Here is an 11,518-nt window from a genome sequence, read left to right as displayed (position 1 = left end):
ACTTTTTCGAAACTAACGCCATTTCCGGATTCACACTCCCTCATTCACCCCGGGTTTTCGCCGCGGCCAGAATCCATGTTGTTTCTGTCTCTCTCCCACAGCGACGGAGCTCGTGAGCGGCCCGTCCAATAACCCTTCACGTTACTGGGACCTGTGTGTCTGAGAGTCGAGAGTGTGTTTGTATTCAACCCCCCCCCCCTCCACCCCACCCCCCCCAAAAAAGAAGATGGCAGACTTTCGGGACGACACGGGAGCTCGAGCCCTACTGGCCTTGCAATCTGCCCCGTGCAGCCCTGTTCGAGTCGGGGTGACCTCACCCGCATACCCTCCCAATTTCACCTTCTCGGGCTCTTCGGTGCTGAGTCGGGGCTGCGCGATGCCTCCTCGCCTCGAGTCTCCTCCTCGGGCCCTGGCCAGGCTCGAAGGCCGGGACTTTGATTTCGTCATGAGGCAGCGGACGGTGACCGTAGGCCGTAACTCGTCGCACGGCTCCGTGGATATAAACATGGGTCACTCGAGCTTCATCTCTCGGCGGCACCTCCAGATCACCTTCGAGGAGCCGTGCGGGTTTTCGCTGCGCTGCCTCGGGAAGAACGGCGTGTTCGTGGACGGCGTGTTTCAGAGGAGAGGCGCGCCTCCCCTGCAGCTGCCCCGGGAGTAAGTACCTGCCACAAGTCACAGTTTTAGCTGCCTACTGTAAAGTTAGCAACATTAGCATGCTAGTTATGTTAAGCAAACTTTTTTGGGGGACTTGTTTATAAACAAACACCTGCCACAATTCACATTTTTAGCTTCCTACTGTAAGTTAGAAAGTTCAGACCACTAGTCAAAGTTGTCTACTCTATGCATTAACCATTCGCATTGAAAAGACATTGTAAAATATATATATATATATATATATATATATAGCCACAGTCTCCTAACTTGGTTTAAAACTACATTGGGAAGATACGAGCTAACTTGAGCTGTTTAGCTAAAGTGAATCCATTGCAGACGTGAGTAAAGTCGTATGGAAGGTTTTTTTTAGGAGACTGCGCAGTGTAGCTAAACGGAAACATTTTAGAGTTAATTAGTATTAACTAGCTACTCACTGTGGTTTTGACGGACGAGTTAATTTGTGTTAACTAGCTACTCACTTTGACGGACGGCGGTGGCGACATTGCGTCCCGTAAACACCAGAATGTAAACAGTCACTCTCAAGTCAGCATGACGGCTATTTACTATCAAATCAAAGTTTATTGGTCGCGTAACACAGATTTGCAGGCGCAGTAATATACGTGTGTTTCTAGCTCCCAACAGGGCACTAATACCTAGCAAGAAATACAATAAAATACACACATTATTCCCCCCCCCAAAAAAAATATCTATAGACAGACATCACACACTAATCCACTAATTTGAAGGGGTTTAATATATACATGAATAATACATGGCCAAAAGTACGTGGACACTCCTTCAAATGAGTGGATTCGTTTATTTCAGCCGCACCTGTTCCTGACAGCTGTATATAATCGAACACACGGCCATGCAATCTCCATAGACAAACATTGGCAGTAGAATGGCCTTTAGTGAAGAGCTCAGTGACTTTCAACGTGGCACCGTCATAGGATGCCACCTTTTCCAACAAGAGGTTGTAAAATGTCTGCCTTTCTAGAGCTTCCCCTCAGTCAAGTGCTGTTATTGTGAAGGGGAAACGTCTAGGAGCAACAACGGCTCGGCCTCGACGTGGTAGGACACGCCATTTTTAAATGTTATTTATTTAATCTTTCAACTAGGCAAGTCAATTAAAAACAAATTCTTATTTACAATGACTGCCGAACCCTAACCTGGACAACTTTGGATTGATTATGGGACTCCCAATCACAGCTGGTTGTGATACAGCTTGGAATCGAACCAGGGTCTGTAGTGACATCTCTAGCGCTGAGATGCAGTGCCTTAGACCGCTGCGCCACCCGGGAGCCCAAGCTCACAGGAAGGGGCCGCTGAAGCGTCCATTTGTTGTTGTTGTTGTTGTTGTTGTCTGTCCTCCGTTGCAACACTCACTACAGAGTTCCAAACTGCCTCTGGAAGCAACGTCAGCACAACAACTGTTGATCGAGAGCTTCATGAAATGGGTTTCCGTGACTGAGCAGCCGCGCACAAGCCTAAGATCACCGTGCTGCAGCGCCCAAGCCGTCAGCTGATCACACAGATGACAATACTGTTGCTTTGTTTTTTGTAATGAGGAATAGGATTCTTAATTCTATGATGTCATCTGAAATCATCCAATGGGATCTCATCAATTAGAGATGCATCTCCTCCTTTTCTGGTCACACACACATTTTGAAAGGAGAACAAGGGATAGCTCCTGTTCTTACCCAGGTATGTGTGTGTTTTCAAAAATGAAGTGTGAGGCAGGTACAGCTGTCAACGGAACTGTGTGTTTGTGTGTGTGTGTGTGTATATGCTAACCTGCTGCCACCAACTGAAAAACTTAGTGGCACCAGTACCACCAGGGGAAAATGTTAGTCTGGAGGCCTGTACACACAGGTGTGTTAAAAGGTTCCGCCCCTTAAATAAAAAAAAAAACATACCCAAAAACTAACTGCCTGTAGCTCCAGGACCTGAAGCAAGAATATGCATATTCATGATACCAAAAGCAAGGATATGCATATTCATGATACCAAAAGCAAGGATATGCATATTCTTGATACCAAAAGCAAGGATATGCATATTCTTGATGCTATTTGAAAGGAAACACTGAAGTTTGTGGAAATGTTAAATTAATGTAGGAGAATGTAACACATTAGATCTGGTAAATGATAATACATTTCCTTATCTAACTTAGGACTTTAGGTGCAATTTAGATTTTGGTCACTAGATGGCAGCAGTGTATGTGCAAAGTTTTAGCCTGATCCAATGAACCATTGCATTTCTGTTCAAAATATTGTATCAAGACTGCCCAAATGTGCCTAATTGGTTTATTAATATATTTTCAAGTTCATAACTGTGCACTCTCCTCAAACAATAGCATGGTATTAGTTCACTGTAATAGCTACTGTAAATTGGACAGTGCAGTTAGATTAACAAGAATTTAAGCTTTCTGCCAATATCAGGTATGTCTATGTCCTGGGAAATGTTCTTGTTACTTACAACCTCATGCTAATCACATTAGCCTACGTTAAATCAACCGTCCCGCGGAGGGACCCACCGATTCTGTTGAGGTTTTAAACTTATTGCTGGGTTGGAACTAAAGCCTGCACTACCAGGAAGTAGGAAGTGTTCTACTGAAGAGATGTCTAGTAACTCTAAGATATACTGAAGTAAACACCTCCGTCCGTCTTCCTCCCGATCTCCTCTTCCCTTTCCTCCTCTCCTCTTCCCTTTCCCCCTCTCCTCCTCTTCCCTCTCCTCCTCTTCCCTCTCCTCCTCTTCCCTCTCCTCCTCCTAGATGTGTGTTCAGGTTCCCCAGTACAGTGATCAAAATCCAGTTCTCCTCTCTGTTGTCTGGGGAGGAGTCGAGAGAGGAGGAGCAGCGGTCTCCCCCGCCCCGCCTCACCCTCCTCCCACACATCTCCCCCCTCAAGATCAGCATTCCCACAATGCACCACGAGGACCTGCGACACCTGGTCAGCCCGCTGCCCTCTCCGACAGGGACCCTCAGGTGAGGAGACACACCAACACATGCCTGCTCACACACACACACACACACACGTTCAGAATCTCTGAATTGGCTTTAGTGGAGGCTCGTGCCATGACATCATCATTCAGGGGAATTTCAGATTGTCCCTTATTTGTCTAGTGTCTAACAACATGATCTTATTTCAAGATATAGCTCTATCTTTTATTTCAAGATATAGCTCTATCTTTTATTTCAAGATATAGCTCTGTCTTTTATTTCAAGATATAGCTCTTATCTTTTCTACGTACTTTTATATCTGGGTTTTAGTCATTTTAATTTTACAATAAAAACATTTATCCGTTTTGAAAAATTCTATCCTTTTATTATTATTATTATTATTATTATTATTATTATCTTCTTTACTGTTTGGACATAGGCGCCTGAAAACACTCGCCCAATACTTTGAGTCAGAATTTTAAAAAACCTGGAAAGAGGAAGTATTCTAGCACATTCCCTGTGTGTCTGTCTCCCCCTGGTGGTGTGTGTGTTGTCCTGCACCACGTGGGCCATCCGGTGTCATAGTATGTGTACACAAGCCATATATGGCACGGCAGCCGCTAGCAGGCTCCTGATTGGTCCAACCCCAGGTTTTTTTTTTTTTTTTTTTTTTTTGCCTAGGCTTGTGTTTTTTTCTCCTGCTCTCCACTCACTGGTTTCCTTTTCAGAGCTCCCCCTTAGGCCCCACTCACTCACACACACTCACTCCCCCATACACACTCACACACTCTCCCCCATACACACACACACACACTCCCGCACACACACACACTCACTCACACACTCTACCCCATACACACACACACCCCTTCCCTCGCTCCTATCACACTGTGACCTTTTTCAGGCTTGCTACCCCCCCCCCACAACAATTAACACACTAACACATATACGTACATACACGTACACGTACACTAACACACACACACACACACACACACACACACACACACACACACACTTCCAAAACAAAAACATTGGGCCTTCACATGGTAATACGAGCCACTGATCTAGTTGGACAAGTTTATACTGTGTGTGTTTATATTCTACCCAAACCTCCCCCTCTCCTTGGCAGTTCTCGTGCTGACACTGTTGGGGGGGGGGGGGGGGGAGAAAGACGGAGAAGAGGAGGGATGTGTAGGGAGAGGAGGGGGTGGAGTGTTGTCGTTTGTAGCACAAGTAAGGTGCTGAAAAAAGACTGATTTATTAAAGAATACATGAGTGAAGAAAAGGTTGTGAGAGGTTAATGACAGGGGTTACCTCCCTGTTAATTACAACTATCTATTTCTCTAGTTCTACAGTTGTGTCGTTTGGAGGTTCTATAGTTGTACGCCTATTTGCATAGTTCTAGAGTTGTACGCCTATTTGCATAGTTCTAGAGTTGTACGCCTATTTGCATAGTTCTAGAGTTGTACGCCTATTTGCATAGTTCTAGAGTTGTACGCCTATTTGCATAGTTCTAGAGTTGTACGCCTATTTGCATAGTTCTAGAGTTGTACGCCTATTTGCATAGTTCTAGAGTTGTACGCCTATTTGCATAGTTCTAGAGTTGTACGCCTATTTGCATAGTTCTAGAGTTGTACGCCTATTTGCATAGTTCTAGAGTTGTACGCCTATTTGCATAGTTCTAGAGTTGTACGCCTATTTGCATAGTTCTAGAGTTGTACGCCTATTTGCATAGTTCTAGAGTTGTACGCCTATTTGCATAGTTCTAGAGTTGTACGCCTATTTGCATAGTTCTAGAGTTGTACGCCTATTTGCATAGTTCTAGAGTTGTACGCCTATTTGCATAGTTCTAGAGTTGTACGCCTATTTGCATAGTTCTAGAGTTGTACACCTATTTGCATAGTTCTAGAGTTGTACGCCTATTTGCATAGTTCTAGAGTTGTACGCCTATTTGCATAGTTCTAGAGTTGTACCATTGTACTTTTCCAGTTAGTTCTACGGTTGTTTGATTTATAGTTCTACGGTTGTTTGATTATAGCTCCATCTAGTTGTACGGTTGTTTGATTATAGTTCTACGGTTGTTTGATTATAGCTCCAGTTAGTTCTACGGTTGTTTGATTATAGCTCCAGCTAGCTCTACGGTTGTTTGATTATAGTTCTATAGCTCCAGCTAGCTCTACGGTTGTTTGATTATAGCTCCAGCTAGTTCTACGGTTGTTTGATTATAGCTCCAGTTAGTTCTACGGTTGTTTGATTTATAGTTCTACGGTTGTTTGATTATAGCTCCAGTTAGTTCTACGGTTGTTTGATTATAGCTCCAGTTAGTTCTACGGTTGTTTGATTATAGTTCTACGGTTGTTTGATTATAGCTCCAGCTAGTTCTACGGTTGTTTGATTATAGCTCCAGCTAGTTCTACGGTTGTTTGATTATAGTTCTACGGTTGTATTGATTATAGTTCCAGTTAGTTCTACGGTTGTTTGATTTATAGTTCTACGGTTGTTTGATTATAGCTCCAGTTAGTTCTACGGTTGTTTGATTTATAGTTCTACGGTTGTTTGATTATAGCTCCAGCTAGTTCTACGGTTGTTTGATTATAGCTCCAGCTAGTTCTACGGTTGTTTGATTATAGTTCTACGGTTGTATTGATTATAGTTCCAGTTAGTTCTACGGTTGTTTGATTTATAGTTCTACGGTTGTTTGATTATAGCTCCAGCTAGTTCTACGGTTGTTTGATTATAGCTCCAGTTAGTTCTACGGTTGTTTGATTTATAGTTCTACGGTTGTTTGATTATAGCTCCAGCTAGTTCTACGGTTGTTTGATTATAGCTCCAGCTAGTTCTACGGTTGTTTGATTATAGTTCTACGGTTGTATTGATTATAGTTCCAGTTAGTTCTACGGTTGTTTGATTTATAGTTCTACGGTTGTTTGATTATAGCTCCAGCTAGTTCTACGGTTGTTTGATTATAGCTCCAGTTAGTTCTACGGTTGTTTGATTATAGTTCTACGGTTGTTTGATTATAGCTCCAGCTAGTTCTACGGTTGTTTGATTATAGCTCCAGTTAGTTCTACAGTTGTTTAATTATAGCTCCAGTTAGTTCTACGGTTGTTTGATTATAGTTCTACGGTTGTATTGATTATAGTTCCAGTTAGTTCTACGGTTGTTTGATTATAGTTCCAGCTAGTTCTACGGTTGTTTGATTATAGCTCCAGCTAGTTCTACGGTTGTTTGATTATAGTTCTACGGTTGTTTGATTATAGTTCTACGGTTGTTTGATTATAGTTCTACGGTTGTTTGATTATAGTTCTACGGTTGTTTGATTATAGCTCTACGGTTGTTTGATTATAGCTCTACGGTTGTTTGATTATAGCTCTACGGCTGTTTGATTATAGTTCTACGGTTGTTTGATTTATAGTTCTACGGTTGTTTGATTATAGTTCCAGCTAGTTCTACGGTTGTTTGATTATAGCTCCAGCTAGTTCTACGGTTGTTTGATTATAGCTCCAGCTAGTTCTACGGTTGTTTGATTATAGCTCTACGGCTGTTTGATTTATAGTTCTACGGTTGTTTGATTTATAGTTCTACGGTTGTTTGATTATAGCTCCAGCTAGTTCTACGGTTGTTTGATTATAGCTCCAGCTAGTTCTACGGTTGTTTGATTTATAGTTCTACGGTTGTTTGATTATAGCTCCAGCTAATTCTACGGTTGTTTGATTATAGCTCCAGCTAGTTCTACGGTTGTTTGATTATAGCTCCAGCTAGTTCTACGGTTGTTTGATTATAGTTCTACGGTTGTTTGATTATAGTTCTACGGTTGTTTTGATTATAGTTTTATAGTTGTACAGTTTAATTTGAGTTTGAACGTTTTTTAAATCTAACTTTTCCTGTCTATTTTCTTTCTCTCTCCTTTCATACGTCTTTCACTCTTCTTCCTCATCTCTCCTTCCTCTTCTTTTGTTTGAACCACCTGCAGACGCACTACAGCATCTGAGCCAAAACAAACACACACACACACTCTCCCCTGGAAACCAGTGTTTACTTTGCTGCCCAGAGGAGGGGCCTGTGTGTGTGTGGTCTTGGGATCTTCCACTGTAACGTAAGGATATACAGTGCCTTCAGAAAGTATTCAAACCACTTGACTTTTTACACCTTTTGTTAACGTTACAGCCTTATTCTAAATTGGATTATATCGTCCCCCCCTCATCAATCTACACACAATACCCCATAATGACATCACAGTACCCCATAATGACATCACAATACCCCATAATGACATCACAATACCCCATAATGACATCACAATACCCCATAATGACATCACAGTACCCCATAATGACAAAGGGAAAATAGGTTTTTAGAAATGTTTGCAAAAATATACATATATATATATATATATATCACATTTTACATAAGTATTCAGACCCTTTCCTCAGTACTTTGTTGAAGCACCTTCGGCAGCGATTACAGCATCGAGTCTTCTTGGGTTTGACGCTACAAGCTTGGCACATCTGTATTTGGGGAAATTTCTCCCATTTTTCTCTGCAGATCCTCTCAAGTTCTGTCAGGTTGGATGGGGAGCGTCGCTGCACCGTTATTATATTATTATATAGGATGGTATCTAATACATGGGATCAGACAGCAGCAGCAGGAGATGGTATCTAATACATGGGATCAGACAGCAGCAGCAGGAGATGGTATCTAATACATGGGATCAGACAGCAGCAGCAGGAGATGGTATCTAATACATGGGATCAGACAGCAGCAGCAGGAGATGGTATCTAATACATGGGATCAGACAGCAGGAGGAGGAGATGGTATCTAATACATGGGATCAGACAGCAGCAGCAGGAGATGGTATCTAATACATGGGATCAGACAGCAGCAGCAGGAGATGGTATCTAATACATGGGATCAGACAGCAGGAGGAGGAGATGGTATCTAATACATGGGATCAGACAGCAGCAGCAGGAGATGGTATCTAATACATGGGATCAGACAGCAGGAGGAGGAGATGGTATCTAATACATGGGATCAGACAGCAGCAGCAGGAGATGGTATCTAATACATGGGATCAGACAGCAGGAGGAGGAGATGGTATCTAATACATGGGATCAGACAGCAGGAGGAGGAGATGGTATCTAATACATGGGATCAGACAGCAGCAGCAGGAGATGGTATCTAATACATGGGATCAGACAGCAGGAGGAGGAGATGGTATCTAATACATGGGATCAGACAGCAGCAGCAGGAGATGGTATCTAATACATGGGATCAGACAGCAGCAGCAGGAGATGGTATCTAATACATGGGATCAGACAGCAGCAGCAGGAGATGGTATCTAATACATGGGATCAGACAGCAGCAGCAGGAGATGGTATCTAATACATGGGATCAGACAGCAGGAGGAGGAGATGGTATCTAATACATGGGATCAGACAGCAGCAGCAGGAGATGGTATCTAATACATGGGATCAGACAGCAGCAGCAGGAGATGGTATCTAATACATGGGATCAGACAGCAGCAGGAGGAGATGGTATCTAATACATGGGATCAGACAGCAGCAGCAGGAGATGGTATCTAATACATGGGATCAGACAGCAGGAGGAGGAGATGGTATCTAATACATGGGATCAGACAGCAGCAGCAGGAGATGGTATCTAATACATGGGATCAGACAGCAGGAGGAGGAGATGGTATCTAATACATGGGATCAGACAGCAGGAGGAGGAGATGGTATCTAATACATGGGATCAGACAGCAGCAGCAGGAGATGGTATCTAATACATGGGATCAGACAGCAGGAGGAGGAGATGGTATCTAATACATGGGATCAGACAGCAGCAGCAGGAGATGGTATCTAATACATGGGATCAGACAGCAGCAGCAGGAGATGGTATCTAATACATGGGATCAGACAGCAGGAGGAGGAGATGGTATCTAATACATGGGATCAGACAGCAGCAGCAGGAGATGGTATCTAATACATGGGATCAGACAGCAGCAGCAGGAGATGGTATCTAATACATGGGATCAGACAGCAGGAGATGGTATCTAATACATGGGATCAGACAGCAGCAGGAGATGGTATCTAATACATGGGATCAGACAGCAGCAGCAGGAGATGGTATCTAATACATGGGATCAGACAGCAGCAGGAGATGGTATCTAATACATGGGATCAGACAGCAGCAGGAGGAGATGGTATCTAATACATGGGATCAGACAGCAGCAGCAGGAGATGGTATCTAATACATGGGATCAGACAGCAGCAGGAGATGGTATCTAATACATGGGATCAGACAGCAGCAGGAGATGGTATCTAATACATGGGATCAGACAGCAGCAGGAGATGGTATCTAATACATGGGATCAGACAGCAGGAGATGGTATCTAATACATGGGATCAGACAGCAGCAGGAGATGGTATCTAATACATGGGATCAGACAGCAGGAGATGGTATCTAATACATGGGATCAGACAGCAGGAGATGGTATCTAATACATGGGATCAGACAGCAGGAGATGGTATCTAATACATGGGATCAGACAGCAGGAGGAGATGGTATCTAATACATGGGATCAGACAGCAGGAGATGGTATCTAATACATGGGATCAGACAGCAGGAGATGGTATCTAATACATGGGATCAGACAGCGGGAGATGGTATCTAATACATGGGATCAGACAGCAGCAGGAGATGGTATCTAATACATGGGATCAGACAGCAGGAGATGGTTTCTAATACATGGGATCAGACAGCAGGAGATGGTATCTAATACATGGGATCAGACAGCAGCAGGAGATGGTATCTAATACATGGGATCAGACAGCAGCAGGAGGAGATGGTATCTAATACATGGGATCAGACAGCAGGAGATGGTATCTAATACATGGGATCAGACAGCAGGAGATGGTTTCTAATACATGGGATCAGACAGCAGGAGATGGTATCTAATACATGGGATCAGACAGCAGGAGATGGTTTCTAATACATGGGATCAGACAGCAGCAGGAGGAGATGGTATCTAATACATGGGATCAGACAGCAGCAGGAGGAGATGGTATCTAATACATGGGATCAGACAGCAGCAGGAGGAGATGGTATCTAATACATGGGATCAGACAGCAGGAGGAGATAGTATCTAATACATGGGATCAGACAGCAGCAGGAGATGGTATCTAATACATGGGATCAGACAGCAGCAGGAGATGGTATCTAATACATGGGATCAGACAGCAGCAGGAGATGGTATCTAATACATGGGATCAGACAGCAGGAGATGGTATCTAATACATGGGATCAGACAGCAGGAGGAGATGGTATCTAATACATGGGATCAGACAGCAGGAGATGGTATCTAATACATGGGATCAGACAGCAGGAGATGGTATCTAATACATGGGATCAGACAGCGGGAGATGGTATCTAATACATGGGATCAGACAGCAGCAGGAGATGGTATCTAATACATGGGATCAGACAGCAGGAGATGGTTTCTAATACATGGGATCAGACAGCAGGAGATGGTATCTAATACATGGGATCAGACAGCAGCAGGAGATGGTATCTAATACATGGGATCAGACAGCAGCAGGAGATGGTATCTAATACATGGGATCAGACAGCAGGAGGAGATGGTATCTAATACATGGGATCAGACAGCAGGAGATGGTATCTAATACATGGGATCAGACAGCAGCAGGGGATGGTATCTATTACATGGTATCAGACAGCAGCAGGAGATGGTATCTAATACATGGGATCAGACAGCAGGAGATGGTATCTAATACATGGGATCAGACAGCAGCAGGAGATGGTATCTAATACATGGGATCAGACAGCAGGAGATGGTATCTAATACATGGGATCAGACAGCAGGAGATGGTATCTAATACATGGGATCAGACAGCAGGA

General features: G+C 43.4%; 1 protein-coding gene across 1 annotated transcript in view; it reads left to right on the top strand.

The window, feature by feature from the left end:
• The first annotated feature begins 212 nt into the window (after nucleotides 1-212).
• LOC139370069 (forkhead box protein K1-like) overlaps nucleotides 213-11,518 on the top strand; it is a 31,245-nt gene continuing 19,939 nt past the window's right edge. The window contains exons 1-2 of the mRNA XM_071109382.1: nucleotides 213-657; nucleotides 3,431-3,643. Of these exons, the coding sequence (XP_070965483.1) occupies nucleotides 227-657; nucleotides 3,431-3,643 (644 nt within the window). The 5' untranslated portion in view covers nucleotides 213-226. The remainder of the gene's footprint in view (nucleotides 658-3,430; nucleotides 3,644-11,518) is intronic.

Source organism: Oncorhynchus clarkii, chromosome 17, assembly GCF_045791955.1.
Source record: "Oncorhynchus clarkii lewisi isolate Uvic-CL-2024 chromosome 17, UVic_Ocla_1.0, whole genome shotgun sequence".
Taxonomy (NCBI): Eukaryota; Metazoa; Chordata; class Actinopteri; order Salmoniformes; family Salmonidae; genus Oncorhynchus; species Oncorhynchus clarkii.
The sequence above is the reverse complement of the archived record's forward strand: the minus strand, read 5'-3'. Positions and strand labels throughout refer to the sequence as shown.